At 39.2% G+C, this 15,661-nt stretch overlaps 1 protein-coding gene across 1 annotated transcript; it reads left to right on the forward strand.

Moving 5' to 3' along the window:
• Positions 1–223: 223 nt before the first annotated feature.
• On the forward strand, positions 224–13,743 carry LOC127952657 (zinc finger protein 281-like). Its single transcript, XM_052551304.1, has 7 exons — positions 224–656; positions 5,248–5,788; positions 7,788–7,889; positions 8,024–8,147; positions 8,973–9,056; positions 9,227–9,345; positions 9,419–13,743. Exons 2-7 carry the CDS (start codon positions 5,342–5,344, stop codon positions 11,066–11,068), a joined length of 2,526 nt encoding a protein of 841 aa, XP_052407264.1. The 5' UTR covers positions 224–656; positions 5,248–5,341; the 3' UTR covers positions 11,069–13,743.
• Positions 13,744–15,661: the final 1,918 nt, after the last annotated feature.

A 15,661-nucleotide genomic window follows, 5' to 3' on the forward strand; every position in this document is an offset into this window, starting at 1 on the left:
GTTGTAAATGTGATAAAAAGTGACCGTCAAAAATTCATACCAGTTTTTTAAACATTGTTTGAAGCTAAATGTGACAAAATGTTGCTGTTATTTTCAGCGTGAGCAGCTTTACAAAAGGCGCCCCATAACAGCCATCCTATTAATTTGAGAGCCATATAAACGGTCTATGTGCTGTGTCCTAATTTTGGGAGACCCAACGGGATACCACCATATTTCTGAGACACAAACACAGTCTTGGGAGAATAAGATGGGGAATAGGTTTTCAAAGAGAAAATTGTGAAAAACAGTCTTTGCAGAAACGTCTTCCTCTGTGAATGCAAGGGTGAGAAAAAGTTGCCAAAAAGTAGACTATTTATGAAACCTATACACAGTAGATGTGTGCGTTGGTACAATCTATAATGCAAAGCTGAACTGTCTCAATAGGTCTAGTGTGTGCTCCTCTGTGCGGTAGTTCATTATCGGACGCTGCTCCAATGCCCTGGATCACATCGTCTGTCTCCTCGCAGGACCCGTCGGCTCTACCCACAGTTCCCCGCGCTCAGACAAGATGGAGGAAAGCAGCAGCTGCGGGAGAACAATGTTTGGGCTCTGAATGTTAAAAGGATTGATTGAGGGGGGAAATACACACACGGAGAGACAACGGTGGACATGCACTGGTAAGCGAAACCCTGAGATCCGCTTTGCGTTAAGTTTGAAGCGTCGGAGAGGCGCACGCCAGCGTGGTAGACAACAAAGCGCAACGCAGTGTAGCATGTAGCCGCGTAGCTTGACGCGGAGCATCAATTGTTCGTAGGAGTTGCACGGGGCTGTTTATTATGGCTAAGCGCTGTCGCACTCACAGCAGTGCCATTGTCCATATTCTATACGTCTTCATTTCTTGTTGTGAACGTGTGGTGTAAAACAAAAGCACATTTCGACTTTGCAAAGTGCTTTTTAGTTAATTATTGCATATGTTTTATTATATTTGTCATATTATATGAGTGCTCGTTCCACGCTCTATACTTTTGCTAGTGTATTTTATTTATTAAGCGTCGCTTAGCCGGATGCAGCTAGCGCGTAAGCAGCGAGGCCCTTTGTGATCGGCATGTAGTTATTAATATGGGTCCCACCATAACGGTCCTGCCTTACTAACAAAAACGTAACGTTAAATCTCCCACGTCCACAGTATAGACTTCAGGGTCCCGTGCCACGGAGTCGTGTGTTTTTTTCTGGCCAATATGGCCACTGTGTCCCAAGATAGGACTCGCTTTGATTTGAGCGTGTGAAATAAATGATTTATGTCTCTCTGATTGATGAGCTAGCTCAGTTGGCTAACGTATGCACGAGCTATTTACATACCATCTGCGTCGCGTGCCGTCTGCGCACACTCACAACACAAAGAGACGCGAGCTACGTGCGGTTAAACGACATAAAAGACGCATCTACTAGGACAAAGTGTTCCTTTATTTCGCCTTTTTTTATTCCACGATATGTTTGGACCCACTTTATGTTAAGTGTCTTTACTGCCATGTACTAACATTTAAATTAATCGTTTGATGGGCAGATATTGTGTACACATGTTATAGGTTTTAATTATTTAAAAATACCTGAATGTAATTGTTATATATTTATATATATATATATATATATATATATATATATATATATATATATATATATATATATATAACATTTTAATACCTAAACCCACCCTTAACCTAACCACACTGTGAATCTCGACACTAACATTACCCATATTCCACCTAAAATTTGTTGATACAAGTAAACATGGGACCACAAGAAAGATAGAGATGTTTTGAATCTAATAATTAAATGTTGGACATGAATTCTCCACGTGATGAACGAGCTCCTATTGATTCTTCATCTTTTCCTTAAATGTGAAGTGACATGGATGCCAGAGCATCTGGTTTAGATCCAATCCATCAGCCTTTTAAGGGGAAATGAATTAGTATGAATCATCGGATGGCGCAGGAATCTAAAGAAGAGCCATTGGCCATTGACTTCCCGGAAACATGATGTACTCTTGGCAAATGTACACACACACATTGAGTGAGACATGAAAACCAATCTATAATGCTTGTCATAATTTACACGGAAACATTTCTGCAAAATACCAGCTCTCATTTACAATTGTTAAACAAATTTATTTTATAATGGGATCTATGATAAATTGATGGGAAGCTTTTTTCTTTTTTTTGTAATTCCATTAAATTTTTAAATGACGATGGTTCAACCCAAAATGAAAAGTGTCATCATTTACTCACCCTCATGTTGTTCCTATCCTGTATGACTTGCTTACTGAATCATCATTTGACTCAGTCTGAGTCATTACTTTCAGTCTTGAAATTAAGTTTTGGCTGCTTAAGGTTTGCCAAACTTGAATCCGTATCATTACTGATTGGTTTTAGATTAGGTCATTACTGACGGATTACATTTGTAAATCTGCATTTGCAACAGCCAGTTTGTCAATTGTAGAAAATCATAATTAGTCAGAGCAGGATATTCACTCTTCAGCCCTCAAAGTTGATGATACTTGCATATAAAATAACCACCACAGTTGATTGATGTAGGCCTAATAACAAATGTCTCTTTCTCACACGCACATAAACACACACGTTGCACAGTTAAAGAAGAATGTTCCACAGGCCACAATTCACTAACATTCCTGATGTTAGACAATGTTCACAGGGCACAGCATCCATGTTTATATTTATAACTTGCTCTTAATCCTTAACGTTCAAAAATAGAGCATGTGAGCAAACACCAGACGGTTTGTTTTGCATATGATATCTTAAAGTGAATGTCTGTGCATGTATAATTTTTTTTCACCTTGAAACTCTCTACGGAAACCGTGGCAATTAAATCGCCATTGGCTAGTAAATTTCTTAGTTTACTCCCCAGACTGGTGTGTATATATATATATATATATATATATATATGTATGTATATATGTTTGTAAAATGGAACTTTTTTTTATATATCTTAAAGTATACTCTTAACATCGGTCAGTCAAGCATTAAAATATAATAATTCTGTATTATTTAATGACAGAACTTTAATATTTAGAATTAAAACTTGATAACCATGTATGAATGCATATTAATCATTTTAACTGACCTTTGGACAGGTGGTTGAGCTTTTTGGTCATTCAGTGTTTCTGTAAAAAATTGGGGGGGGGGGGGGGACTAATAAAAATACTACTAATAATTCTACTAATAAGAACAATATGAAATGCACTAAGGATTAACGAGCTGCTGGATTTATGAATATTATTCAGGTTGTGTACATTCGCTTGAACTGATTTGCTGAAATCAAAACAGGGACGATAATAGGTGACGATAATAGGCTCAACCAGCCAATGAGATAATCGTTTGCTCATTAGTTCCGCCCACTACCAGAGAACCTGGCAGTTCTTAAAAGCTGAAAAAATCCAAAGGAAATTTTGACAGTAAACTATAATAAAGACTATTGTTTACATGTAGTGTGTCAATTCTCTCTCTCTTTCTCTCTCTCTCTCTCTCTCAAATTCAAACTTCTGCAAGATGCAAAAACATACATAATCTTTTAAATGATACAAATAAAAAAAAACATACAAAATGATTTAGAGATTTCTTGTGCATGTGTGATTTTTGATATGTTTACATTGAGTCTGAATAGATGCTTTCGTGCAATGAAACTATAGCCAGGTAATGTCTCTCATTTAAAAATAAAATACATAAAAATATAATTTATTTCTGAAGCACATTAAATGAAAGTGAAAGCCTAATGTTGAGCTGTTTGCTTCACTCTTATTGTAATTACTCCTTATCTTTATGAGTACTTAACATTACTTCTCTTTAGAAGTCATTAGTGAATTGTTTCCCATAGGTTGTTGTTTGTGTGTTAAAAGGAGGAAATGGAAAGCACAGTAAACTGAAGAGAGGTTGACATGTTTTTTATGTCTGCCCCACAAACCTCTGATTAATCCAGTTAAGCACTTGTTAGCTGGATCAAAAGAGCATACGGCTCCTGCTTCTACATTTGTTTTTAAAGATCATCACTCGCTTGCATCACATGCTTCACGGTTTACATGAATTTGGCAAGCATCATACAGTGTTCATTTTGTTACAAACATTTGTCACAGTGACCTGGTTTTGAAGAGCCTCAGAAACCTGAAATGAAAACATTCCAAATTACAGAAGCACTCAGAAGGATGCAGTAGGCATCAGAGTCTTCACACAAACATGGCTGACGTGGTTGTCCATGGCACATTCACACTATTGCAGCTTTTGAAACTTAATTTTCAGCTTTTACAACTTTTACTGGCCACCTGTAAATTGCTTTTACAACCAAGATTGTATTGCTTCTCAGCAATGTCGCTTTAAAATAATAAGGAAATACTAAAATAATGGCAGGATTGAATTTGTATTGTTATTTTTTTTAAACTGTTGACACTGATATCTACAACAGAATGGCATTTACACACACACACACAAATACACACATTTGTTTTTGTGAAAAGTGGGGATATCCCATAGACAATGGTTTTTATACTGTACAAACTGTTTATTCTATGGCCCTACACCAACCCTACACCTAGCCCTAACCCTCACAGGAAACTTTGTGCATTTTTTGACTTTCTCAAAAAAACTCATTCTGTATGATTTATAAGCGTTTTGAAAAATGGGGACATGGGTTATGCCCTCATAAGTCACCCTCTCCTTGTAATACCTGTGTCATACCCATGTCACTATGCAGAGTTGTGTCCTGATATGTCACAAAAACACACACATTATATATATATATATATATATATATATATATGTGTGTGTGTGTGTGTGTGTACTCAAGTATCATTTAAAAATAATAATACTTATATTAATTATGCATTAAGGATACATTTAAAGTCAGGCTTACATTGTAAAAAAAAAAAATATTTTGTTTCCACAAAAATATTAATCAGCACAACCTATTTCAACATTGATATTAAGAAGAAATGTTTTTTAAGTAAGTATTTTAAAATAGACAACAGTTCATTTAAATTGTAGTAATATTTCACAATGTTTAAAAGAAATACATCTTTAGTGAGTTTTGTGAACAAATATATTATAATTTTTTTCACATTTCACATTATTTTCATTTATTACTCTGTATATTGCGTATTAAAAATAATTGTGTTTCTATTTGCCTAATCAGTTGGTGAGCACTTCATGTATGTAAAGAATCACTATAATCAAATCATTATTTGGTCTCTTTTTATGTGTTTAGGATGAGTGAGGTGGCCTTGCATTGAAGCAGACCCCGTCGCCCCGTTCCAGCATCAGCGTGAGTGTGATAACACTCTGAGCCTTGCGCCTTCAACATGAGCCTGATCCAGGACAAATTTGGCAATGAGTTCCTCCGCTCTAACGGTGGCATGGAGCCAGGCTTTGGTCCGGGCATGCTCATGTTCAGTCACCTGCCCCCTGTTACTAGCTTCACCCGGCTGGCCAGTCAAACCGTTATGGCTGACCTGCAGCCCCACGAAATGATCTTGAAGAAGGAGAGGGACTCACCGGACTGTGGAGGAGGAGGGCTGAGTGCTGGAGGCATGGGTGGTGGGGGTGGCATAGGAGGGATGATGGGAAGCATGGGAGATTACGTTCATGCCATGGGCATTAAACAGGAGAAGGTCTCTGAACATGATTACAGGCTGCCTCTCTACCCGGGAGGTGGAGCTGGAGCTGGAGTACGAAGTGGAGGAGAGTTGCTGGAGGTCTCGCTGGGCAACCATCAGAACCTGATGGTGCAAGACCTCAGTCTGGGAAACGTAAGTGTGCCCATGTCTGTCTGTAAAAATATACTTGGACTGGGTGGTTGCTAATTACACCAAGGAATGCTTTTATTACTTGTGCTGTTATAAAAATGTTACGCATCCTCATCATGTGATTTCCTAGATTCCATATTTTACTGAACTTCCCTTCCCTACTTTCAATATCACTACACTGTGAAAGTTACAGGTTCTTTAATATCCATGGAACCTTTCCATTTCACAAAAGCTTCTTCAGTGGAAAAATGTTAGATTATAAAGTTTTCTTCACATTAAGGAAAGGAAAGGTTCTTTGAACTATTAACTAAAAGGCTCTATGGTTTTTCAATGGCAATGCTGAAAACAGAAAAAAACGAAATCCCTCTTGGAACCTTATTTTTAAGAATGTAGTTATTCTATTAAAGGAAAATATCTCAAAAGGAATTTTTTTTATAATTGTAATGGAATTTATTTTTGTTGATAGTGTCAATGTTTTTTTTTTTTTTTTTTTTTAATATAATTTCATTTACATAGCTTCTGGTGCTAATCTAAAGAAAGTGTTAAAAGAAAGAGTTTCAGAGATTTTTATATAGTCTCATATATTTAAGAAGGTATCATCCCTAGTCAATAACAGCTACAACGCGTACTAGCACCATAAATTTTCAATCACTAGCACCATAAATCTTCAATCAGTGAATGAATAAATAAAGAAATCTCTTTAATTCATAACTTGTGCTAAGTATTGGGTGTCCCACATCAGTAATCAGGAATTTTAGAGGGCATGGGTGTTTTTTTTTTTCTTTTTTTTCTGATATCTAAATTTCCAAATTCCATAGATTCTTAAATTAAGCCAAGTTTGTGTTTAAGGTATGTGGAAGTATCCCAAGCCAAGCTGAAGGCAGATTCCACAATATAACTGTAGGACAGAAAATAATGGTCCTTCCTGTCAGTGATGTCATCCTGTTTCTGTGGTTGATTGAGGGGTTTGACTAGGTCAAATGCAACGGGGCAGTTGTGTCCTCGGAAATTAAAAACGGCACCTTTGCATGTGATACTGTGATAATTAAGTCCTTTCCGAGGTTATAAGGGCAGTGAAGCCATTTAATCATTAGAAGGGTTTATTGATCGTCTCATCCGCACCGATGACTGGAAAGAAAATCAGGCTGAAGCATTGAGACACTGCATCTGGCTCTGTCTTTGTGCAGTAGCCAACGGCAGCTGTGATTACATTAATAAAATGATGACTCATGCTAATTCACGATTATTTCTAGCAGCACATAAAGAATATCACACAAGATGTCTTTGTTCTGTCTTTTGTATCTGGTTGGTTGGTTAATCTATCCCAGTTGCTCTTCCTCATGCTTTTTTCTGTTAAAGTAGAGGTCATTTTAAAGACATCAGACTAGAGCAAAGAGTAAAATATGTTTTGGCTAGCCAATTTAAAATGTCATATCTTTCTCGCTCTATTGTCAAATATGCCATAGCCTTCTGAATCTGAAGGACAATGAGTGTCACATAGACAATTCATATTTTAATCTCCATTCAACATGGGTGTTTTTTTGTGTGTGTGTGTTTCTCGCCGATCTGGTGTTTTATACTGCCCAAATGTGAGACACTATTCAGATGTGCAGCTGGTCAATAATCCACATGGTGTTTTTCCATAGATGGACACGAAAAAGGGAAAGTGTCATTGATTCTCGAGGGATAGATATAGAGACTCCTAAATAACAGGTTTAACACCCTGCCTTCTGCCACTTACACATTAGCCAATACTTTTAATATTTAATACTAGTCTCTCATCTATTATGTTCGTATTGTAGATGTTCTGTATCTGCGTTTGTTTCAATAAAAAAAAATAAAAAATAAAAAAAAAACAATCCCCCCAAAAATCTCAACATGGCAGAGTCTCAATATGCCATGCATACAAAAAGAAAAACCGTCTTTGGCTTCACAAATGTTGTGTTTGAATGGGATTTTGTGGTCTTTTATTTAGTCTGCTCCTCCTTTGTTATCCTTCCAGCTGTCAGGGCGGCTGGTAAAGGAATCCTCAGGGAGGAAAGGTCGAAGGTCAAACGGCGAGGGACAGGAGGGCAAGACACGGAGGAAACGAGGAGAGTCGAAGGTGCAAACAAACACTTCATCAACATAAAACTGATTTATTATTCACCGCTGTGCTTATTGTTAAAATGTGAAAAAGATTTCCCTTCATAAAATAATAGTAGTGTTGTCTAATGCTGAAAATATTTTTTTCTGCAGTCAATGATGCTGGATCAAGATGGAGGGAGCTTGTCTCCAAACTCCAAACCGCACATCTGTGAGCACTGCAATGCAGCGTTCCGGAGCTCCTATCATTTACGCAGACATGTGCTTATACACACAGGTCAGCATGCCTTTACACTTACACAACAGAGCGTGCACATGCTAGTAGAGATTGGCCTGTGCACACCGTGTCATCACAAACAATTTGTTCCAAGGATTAACAGCCAGTATTAAATAGAGATTAAGGGTACTTGCGTTCTAAAATAGCTGGTTTGTCAAGTTCACAAAAGTGCAAATCTTTTTGTTTTACATTTGGATAAACTGTTTGAATCATTTCTTAAAGATTTAAAAGGATTTATCATGAAAATAGGTTTGCGAAAAAGCTATTTGTATATGGCAAAAAAAAAAAAACATTCCATGACAGAAAAAGCAGTATTATTTTTAAATTTAGTAGATTTGGGCATCTGCCATGACACTTCCTGTGAGAAAAACGACAAGCAGACTGACAAAAAGGGTGTAATGGTTGGAGGAGCACTGTTATCACTGTAATATGCCCCTATTGTCAGCCAATCAGATTCGAGAACCAGAAAGGACTCTTTTGTGTGTGTGTGTGTGTGTGTGTGTGTATTGTATGTATGTTAATGTGTGTGTTTATATAATGTACATGTAAATATACACCGTACACTCACACATTGTGTAAACAAACACAAAATCTTGGATGCGATTACTCGTATAATAAAAAAAAGTATTTTATACAAACCGAGGCCCTTGGAGTCTAAATGGTTGAAAACTACAATTTTAACAGCAGCCAGATAGGTTTGCTAAATAAAACTTTAGATTCAGTTGTAATTGATACAATTATTTTACTCAGACTTAGAAGTGTATGGACCTCATTAAAAACCATCATGATGTCTTTATATAAACATGTGAACTCCGTCATTTACAGGTGAGAGGCCTTTCCGCTGCACTCAGTGTAACATGAGCTTCATTCAGAAATACCTCTTACAGAGACACGAGAAGATCCACAGTGGTAAGTTCTTCAAGTTCACACTTCAGCTTTCATTTCCTCATATCCGGCTTATTTGTTGGCAAGATGTAAATCACACTTCACAGCCACTTCTGTTTTCATCATAAAAATTTGCAAGCCAGATTTGTTTGGTGCACAACTGATCTTTCCTTTCATTGATGTCCGGTTTCCAGGAGAGAAGCCGTTCAGCTGTGATCAGTGCAACATGCGTTTTATTCAGAAGTATCACATGGAAAGACACAAGAGAACTCACAGTGGAGAAAAGCCATACAAGTGTGACACCTGCCAACAGGTGCGTTTCATGCACGAGTTTCAACCCTTTCTGTTGAGCAGCAGTGTTCTCACATTTGTGTTTCCTCCTTTAGTATTTTTCCAGAACGGACCGGTTGCTGAAGCACAAGCGGACGTGTGGAGATGCCATCAAAAAGGGTGTGGATGGGGGAGAGCACGAGTTGGGCTCAGCAGGCAACGGAGAACACGGCAGCTACGGAATCTCTCAGGGAAATGCAGCTACGCCCAGCCGCAAACGGAGCAAGACAAAAAATGCTGGTGAGGGGGGTGAGCGAAAACGTAAAAAGTCATCCGGGTCTATGGGAGCGACGCATAGTCAGGGGGCAGATGGTTACGGGGTGCATGACTTTGGGGTATCAACAACTTCATCTTCAGCTCAGCCGGGCTCCAGCATGCACAGTGAACACGGCCGGGCTCCCAAGATGGTCTTTAAGAAGGGGAACAGGAAGTCCCTGGAGAAAAATACTCACCCCATGGATCAGACCAAGCCAGGAGGCATGGAGTTGCCTGCAGGAGGAGGCTTGGACAGCCTCGGGCTTCTTCCAGGTCAAGCAGACAAAGCTGGTCCCAGCAGCAGTAACTATGATGATGCAATGCAGTTTCTGAAGAAGAGGCGATACCTCCATGTGCCAAACAATGGGAGCAATGCTTCTGGAGCTTCAGACTATGATGTAGGCGTCAGTCACCTGCAGTCGCAGCCGACGGTCATCCAGGGTGTCGTTTCTGGGGTCCTAGATGGTGACGCCACACTGGGCCTCCTGGACGCGTCCCCTCTGGAAGATATAAAGCAGGACAAGTCTGGTATCCCAGATGAGGTTCTCCAGAGCTTGTTGGACCACTACGCTCACAAGTCTGACGTGACCTTCGACATCACCGATCCCCATCACGTGGAGCTCCAGCCAGCCGCCACAGATGCTACAGACCCGCTGGGAACCGAGGATGCCCCGTCGAGTCCCAATGGTGGCGACAAATCCGTAATCATGCATGAGTACTCACGTTTTCTCCTACAGGCGCTAGAGAGGACCAGTCACAGTGCAAGCTTCCCGTTGGTTTCCAGTCCTGGATCTGTCGTGACTACCACAGGACCATTTACAGGCCCTAGCCCACTTTTGTCAGACAAGCATGTGTATACTTCCTCACCTCTGGAGTACTCGTTCTCTCATCCTGTCTCGTCTTCGCCCTCCCTTTTGTCTGTGCCAAAGTCCCACTTTGGTCTCCTCGAGGGCTCGTCGCCTCCAACGGGCTTCCACTTGAGCAGCCTGGAGCCGTCTGCGCACACGCAGCAGCTCACACCTTCCCAGGAGCTCACCGAACAGCTGGAGAAGCAGCACACCTCCCCTCCGCCGCCTGCACACACCCCCAACACCAACGCCTACCAGATCACACCTCAGCCTCTCGACCTGGGCGGTCCGAAGGAAACACAAGGGCCGAAAAACGGAGCCGCAGCCACCACTGGAGGATTCTCCCTGGCTGCCTCCCAGGACCTGGCCACGCTGGACCCAGCCAAGGCTCCTTATCAGATCGAGAACTTTGCCCAGGCTTTCGGGGCGCAGTTTAAAGGGGGCAGAGTGTCCCTGGCCTTTAGCAGTGACTCGGGGGGAGAGGTGACTCACCACTTACACACATCAGTCTCCGAATTCTCAGGGTATAGCAATCTCTTGGCTGACGCCAGCGACCCAGTCAGCAGTGGCTCCAAAACCCCAACAAGCCAAAGCTACAGGTGAACGGGCTCATGTGCCTAGATGCTCAGATGGAGGTTCCCTAGTTTTATTTTGTCATGCTGTCTTTATTGTTGTTGTTGTTGTTATTGTTATTATTATTATTATTATTGTTATTATTTAGTTCTCATACTTCAATGAAATTGTCAAGGTTTTAAGAAATGTTTTTCTCACCGCCATTGTTAATATGAAATTTCGCCCTCCTTTGGCTTGCATTTTGCATTATTACGTTCTTCTGTTTTTCAATTTCCTTTGTTAATGCTCCGTAGACTTTTAGTTCCGCTCTGTTGATCAATAGACAAAAATGCAAAATTAGTTCTGCTTAATTTTTTCCCAAAAGTCATTCACGTGCATTTTAGCAATTGAATTCACAAGCATGTAAAAGTAACTATGAAAAAGCAATGGCAGGGAGTTGCCCAGAACTGAAATCGTCTGTTACAGTGATTCAAGTATAACTCAGGAAAATGTGTGGACGGCAAATCCAGAAGGGTAGCAAGCATTCATCCAAGAGGCAGACGTTTTGCAAATACAAAGAGCTTTTTCGGGAGATTTTTTTTATTTTTATTCTTCTGAATAAGTGCAACAAGTAGAAGACTAAAGCGCTGCCTGTTAAATTACACTGACACCACTTTCCACTTAGCTGTATAGAGATTATGGTACTTTTGTCAATGTGAAATACTCACATTGTCTTTCAGTAAGGGCCATATATATATAAATATATATTTATAAGAATATCTGTATGTAAAATAACATATACTCTTTCTTGAGACTGGACAGGCAGGTGACTCGGAGGGAGATAAAGAGGGATTGAGTTTGTGAAGGGAGGCCTGTGACTGACAGCATGTAAAGCCCCTTCGCCATGTCCTTCTTTTTTTATTCCTTAGATTGCGAAGCCAAGAGTTATACACTAGAGGGCACTGCATGCGAGCGTGTAAGTGCCTCTTGGCACAGGCCAAACCATGGGATTCTTCTGTGCCTGTCTGGCTTGCTCATCCCTCTCTCCCTCCATCCACTCCTCCTTTCTCTTCTTCGTCAGAAAGAATCCCATTTAGCACTTTTTTGATCCTGTTTATTCTACAAGGAGAATGAAACTACCCAGGCTGATCACACAGAATGTGAACTGTGTAACTGACATGCTGTTTTTAAAAAGGGGACAGAAAAGGGGCGGGATTCATTTTAGGAAGCGTAGGTTATGTTGACAAGACCAATGATGAGGTCTTACTTATGGAGAACTTTAGTTTCAATGGGTCGTGTTTGCTGGAATTAAGGGTGGGCTTTTCTTGGGGTGGGAGCGTAGGGTGTCTTTTTAATATTTTATTCCCAGCTTCTCATGGATATAGGGCAGGTTATAGAGGGGGGGTTTTATTTCAAGAGTATTGGGTTGGGAAAATGTGCTTCGTGTTAAAATGGCCCCTGTTGTACCAAGCCTTTCACCAGAGGCGACTTGTAAAAAGTCAGGCTCTTAGTAATTTATATAGTATTGGTCCGAAATATTACTGACTTAACAGTCCAAAAGGAATTCAGAAAACTTATTGCAGCGTGCATGCAGGGCAAAGTATTACCTTGAACTACATTTTTATGCGTTTGATTTTGTACTGTACAAGTATTATTGTATTTTTTTTTTTTTTTTAAACGATCAATAACTGTCTTCCATCAGCGCTGTTGGCTGCTGTTATACTGTCCTTGAATTACTGTCATCTAATGTTGTTCCTTCTTTCATGTGTTTTAGCCACCGATCCCCCAAAAAAGGACAGAGCCACATGCAATTAGATTGTTTGACAGGCGGACGGCTCTTAGGGAACACAAACTGACCACTAGGACTCATTTAGGAAGGTTGGGGGGTACTCCGTTCACAATAATGTTAGTAGTAATAATCACATTAATGAGGAGTGTGATGACTGAAATGAAATCACCATAGCTGATGTTTTATACCTCATATCACTGGTCACAGAAGCAGGGATATCAAAGAGTGACTATGTATGTAGCATGACCGATGTGGCTACCGTTAAGAAACGCCTCAAATAGTCCCTTTGCCATTAAACTTGTCTGTTTTTATTGTAGGATGTCCTGTTTTCTTACCTTTTCAGTGACAATTTTCTGAACTTAAAGGTTCTTGAAGTTGGTAAGTTTAGTATTGTTTCAGTAACTAAGGTCAAGGAGATCCAAAGATGCCATGAATTGAAATCTAATTTAATTTAGATGCACAGGCTGTCAATTCACTTTGCATTTACTTTTGTTTTAAATTCATCCTGTGCCCTGCAGTTTTGTTCTGTATTTTGTTTTATGATTTGATGTGAAGCACAGCTGAAATATAATTTCTGGTTCAGTGTGTAAAGCCCCCGCAGACACTGTTAAGCCTTGAATGAAATCCTGTGTGGCTTGAATAATGCCAGCCATCAATCTGTCAGTTTTCTTTTTGGCTTCTTGCTGTATATTCCTGAAAGTATTTATTTTGTTTACATAGTTAATAACACTACAATTTTTTTTTTTTTTTTTTGCATGTACATTTTTTGTTTTGTTTTATTTTTCCCCCCTTTTGTCACCATGCCAAATTTGTAGCTAATTATCTTTTTCTCTCCTGTCTTATTTCATCACAGATTCTTGTGATCTGATACACAGGGCTATACCTGTCCATGTTGACTTTATTATTAATTAGAAAAAAATAAAAATGCTGAGATCAATGTTTCTGGAATCATGTATTTTTTTCTAGTGTGTGATGTTACAAGATATTTTTATATATGATACTGTTAGAGATCCGCCCCTTCAGTATCTTGTTTGGTAAACATCCCATTTTTTATTTTATTTTTGAGCTGAGAGGCTCAAGTAAGTGGACTTGATGTTCTGAGGCACTGATGCAGAAGTAGGAGTGAATTTGAGTCTAATCTTGAGTCTTGCTCTATCATCAGGGTGACCATAATTCAGGGTACATGCCTGGGCGACAATCAGAGCAATTAGCCTACTCTAATTACAAAGAGGCAAACCTTTCTAATTTAAAAAAAAAAAAAAAAAAATCCTCTTGGTATCACATCACTTGCACCATCATGAGGTAATGTGTGTATTATCAGGGTGGAGCGTGAACTGTGTGTTTAAGATTTTTATAGCTCTGTACCCAGTCCAGCACAACTTGGTTTTCAAGGCCTATAAGTTCATTGAGGTTCACAACCATTCACACATAGCAACTTGCCCTTGAATATGAATGAACGAATCTGGTTAATTTTTCATCTCTTGGGATTAGTATTATTTTTTTCTTTAGCAAAAGGTTTTTTTGAGAAAATTATGACTTTCACTCTGCAAAAAGGCGGTTTATCAGTTCAGTTTAAATGTTGTCTGTGCAATCAAGTCGACGATATTGCTGGAAATTAAGTGTCCCCAACTAAGCAAGCCAGAGGCGACGGCTGCAAGGAACCAAAAGTCCATCGCTAACAGAATGGGGAAAAAACCTTGGGAGAATCCAGGCTCAGTCAAATTGTGCAGAAGAATCCCGGTGGTCGTCTGAGACAAGGTCTTTACAGGGGATCTGTATCTGGGGCTCATCTATTTGTCCTGGTCTCCGCTGACATTCAGGGTTGTAGAGGTCCTTTCTAGGTGCTGATCCACCATCTGGTCTGGATACGTACTGGATCCGGGTGACTGCAGTAAACATCTGATCTGGATACAGACTGGATTTGGTGGCTACGGTGACCTCAGAATGAGAGAGAAACAGAATAATATTAGAATAGATGCCATTCTAACAATGTAGCAAGCAAAGTACATTGGGTGTTATGGGAAGTGTTCTCGGTTCCAGTTTACTTAATTAATGCAGCTTAAAAATACTTTAACGGATTTGAATATTAGAAATGTGTTAGTGTGTAATGTGTAGGCCAGGTTAAAGAGATAGGTCTTTAATCTAGATTTAAACTGACAGAGTGTGTCTGCCTCCCGAACAATATTACAGAGAGTTTGGGCGTTAAATAGGAAAAGGATCTGTCGTCCGCAGTTGATTTTGATATTCTAACTCTTGCCAGAGTTTTGAGAACGCAGTGGACATGGTATTAGATATATTTTTTAGATGGAAAAATGCAGTTTCACAAATGTTAGGAATCTGGCTTTCAATGGAAAGATTGCTATCAAGCAGCACAACTACTCTTAAGAAAAAATGTTTCTAAACAGTACCAGAAAAGCGTTCTTCAGCTTGTAACAATAGCAGAACCCTTTTTAGGGTTCCATAAAGAAACATGATTCGAAAATGCTATCTAGGACCTTAATGGTGTTATAAATAACCTTTTTAATGATACTTTTTTCATACATATTAGTGTATTAATATTTCTGTCATTATTTATTTGTATTTGTTTTTTATTAATATAGTTTTTTTTACTCCTCCTATCTGCCTAGTATTACAATATCCTGCAGTGTCCATTAGAGTTTTACATAAAAACAGCAACAAAAATCTAGGTACTTTAATTTTTTCATGACATTTGGATTTGTTGCAAAAATTACAGTGATCTAACAATTATTAGCAGTATACTATGTGTCTCCTTTCATTTATAAAAAAAAAAAAAAAGGATCATAAATTAAATATTTATGTTACTTATTGATGAGGAGGACTGAACAGGGCTGGTC

The sequence above is a fragment of the Carassius gibelio genome, chromosome B3 (genome assembly GCF_023724105.1).
Source record: "Carassius gibelio isolate Cgi1373 ecotype wild population from Czech Republic chromosome B3, carGib1.2-hapl.c, whole genome shotgun sequence".
NCBI lineage: Eukaryota > Metazoa > Chordata > Actinopteri > Cypriniformes > Cyprinidae > Carassius > Carassius gibelio.

Bases quoted from the DNA above. Each gene is read 5' to 3' on its own strand.
- LOC127952657 (XM_052551304.1), top strand. From the start codon at position 5,342: ATGAGCCTGATCCAGGACAAATTTGGCAATGAGTTCCTCCGCTCTAAC. The intron at 5,789-7,787 runs GTAAGTGTGCCC...TTATCCTTCCAG, and splicing joins AAGACCTCAGTCTGGGAAAC to CTGTCAGGGCGGCTGGTAAA. The intron at 9,346-9,418 runs GTGCGTTTCATG...TTCCTCCTTTAG, and splicing joins AGTGTGACACCTGCCAACAG to TATTTTTCCAGAACGGACCG.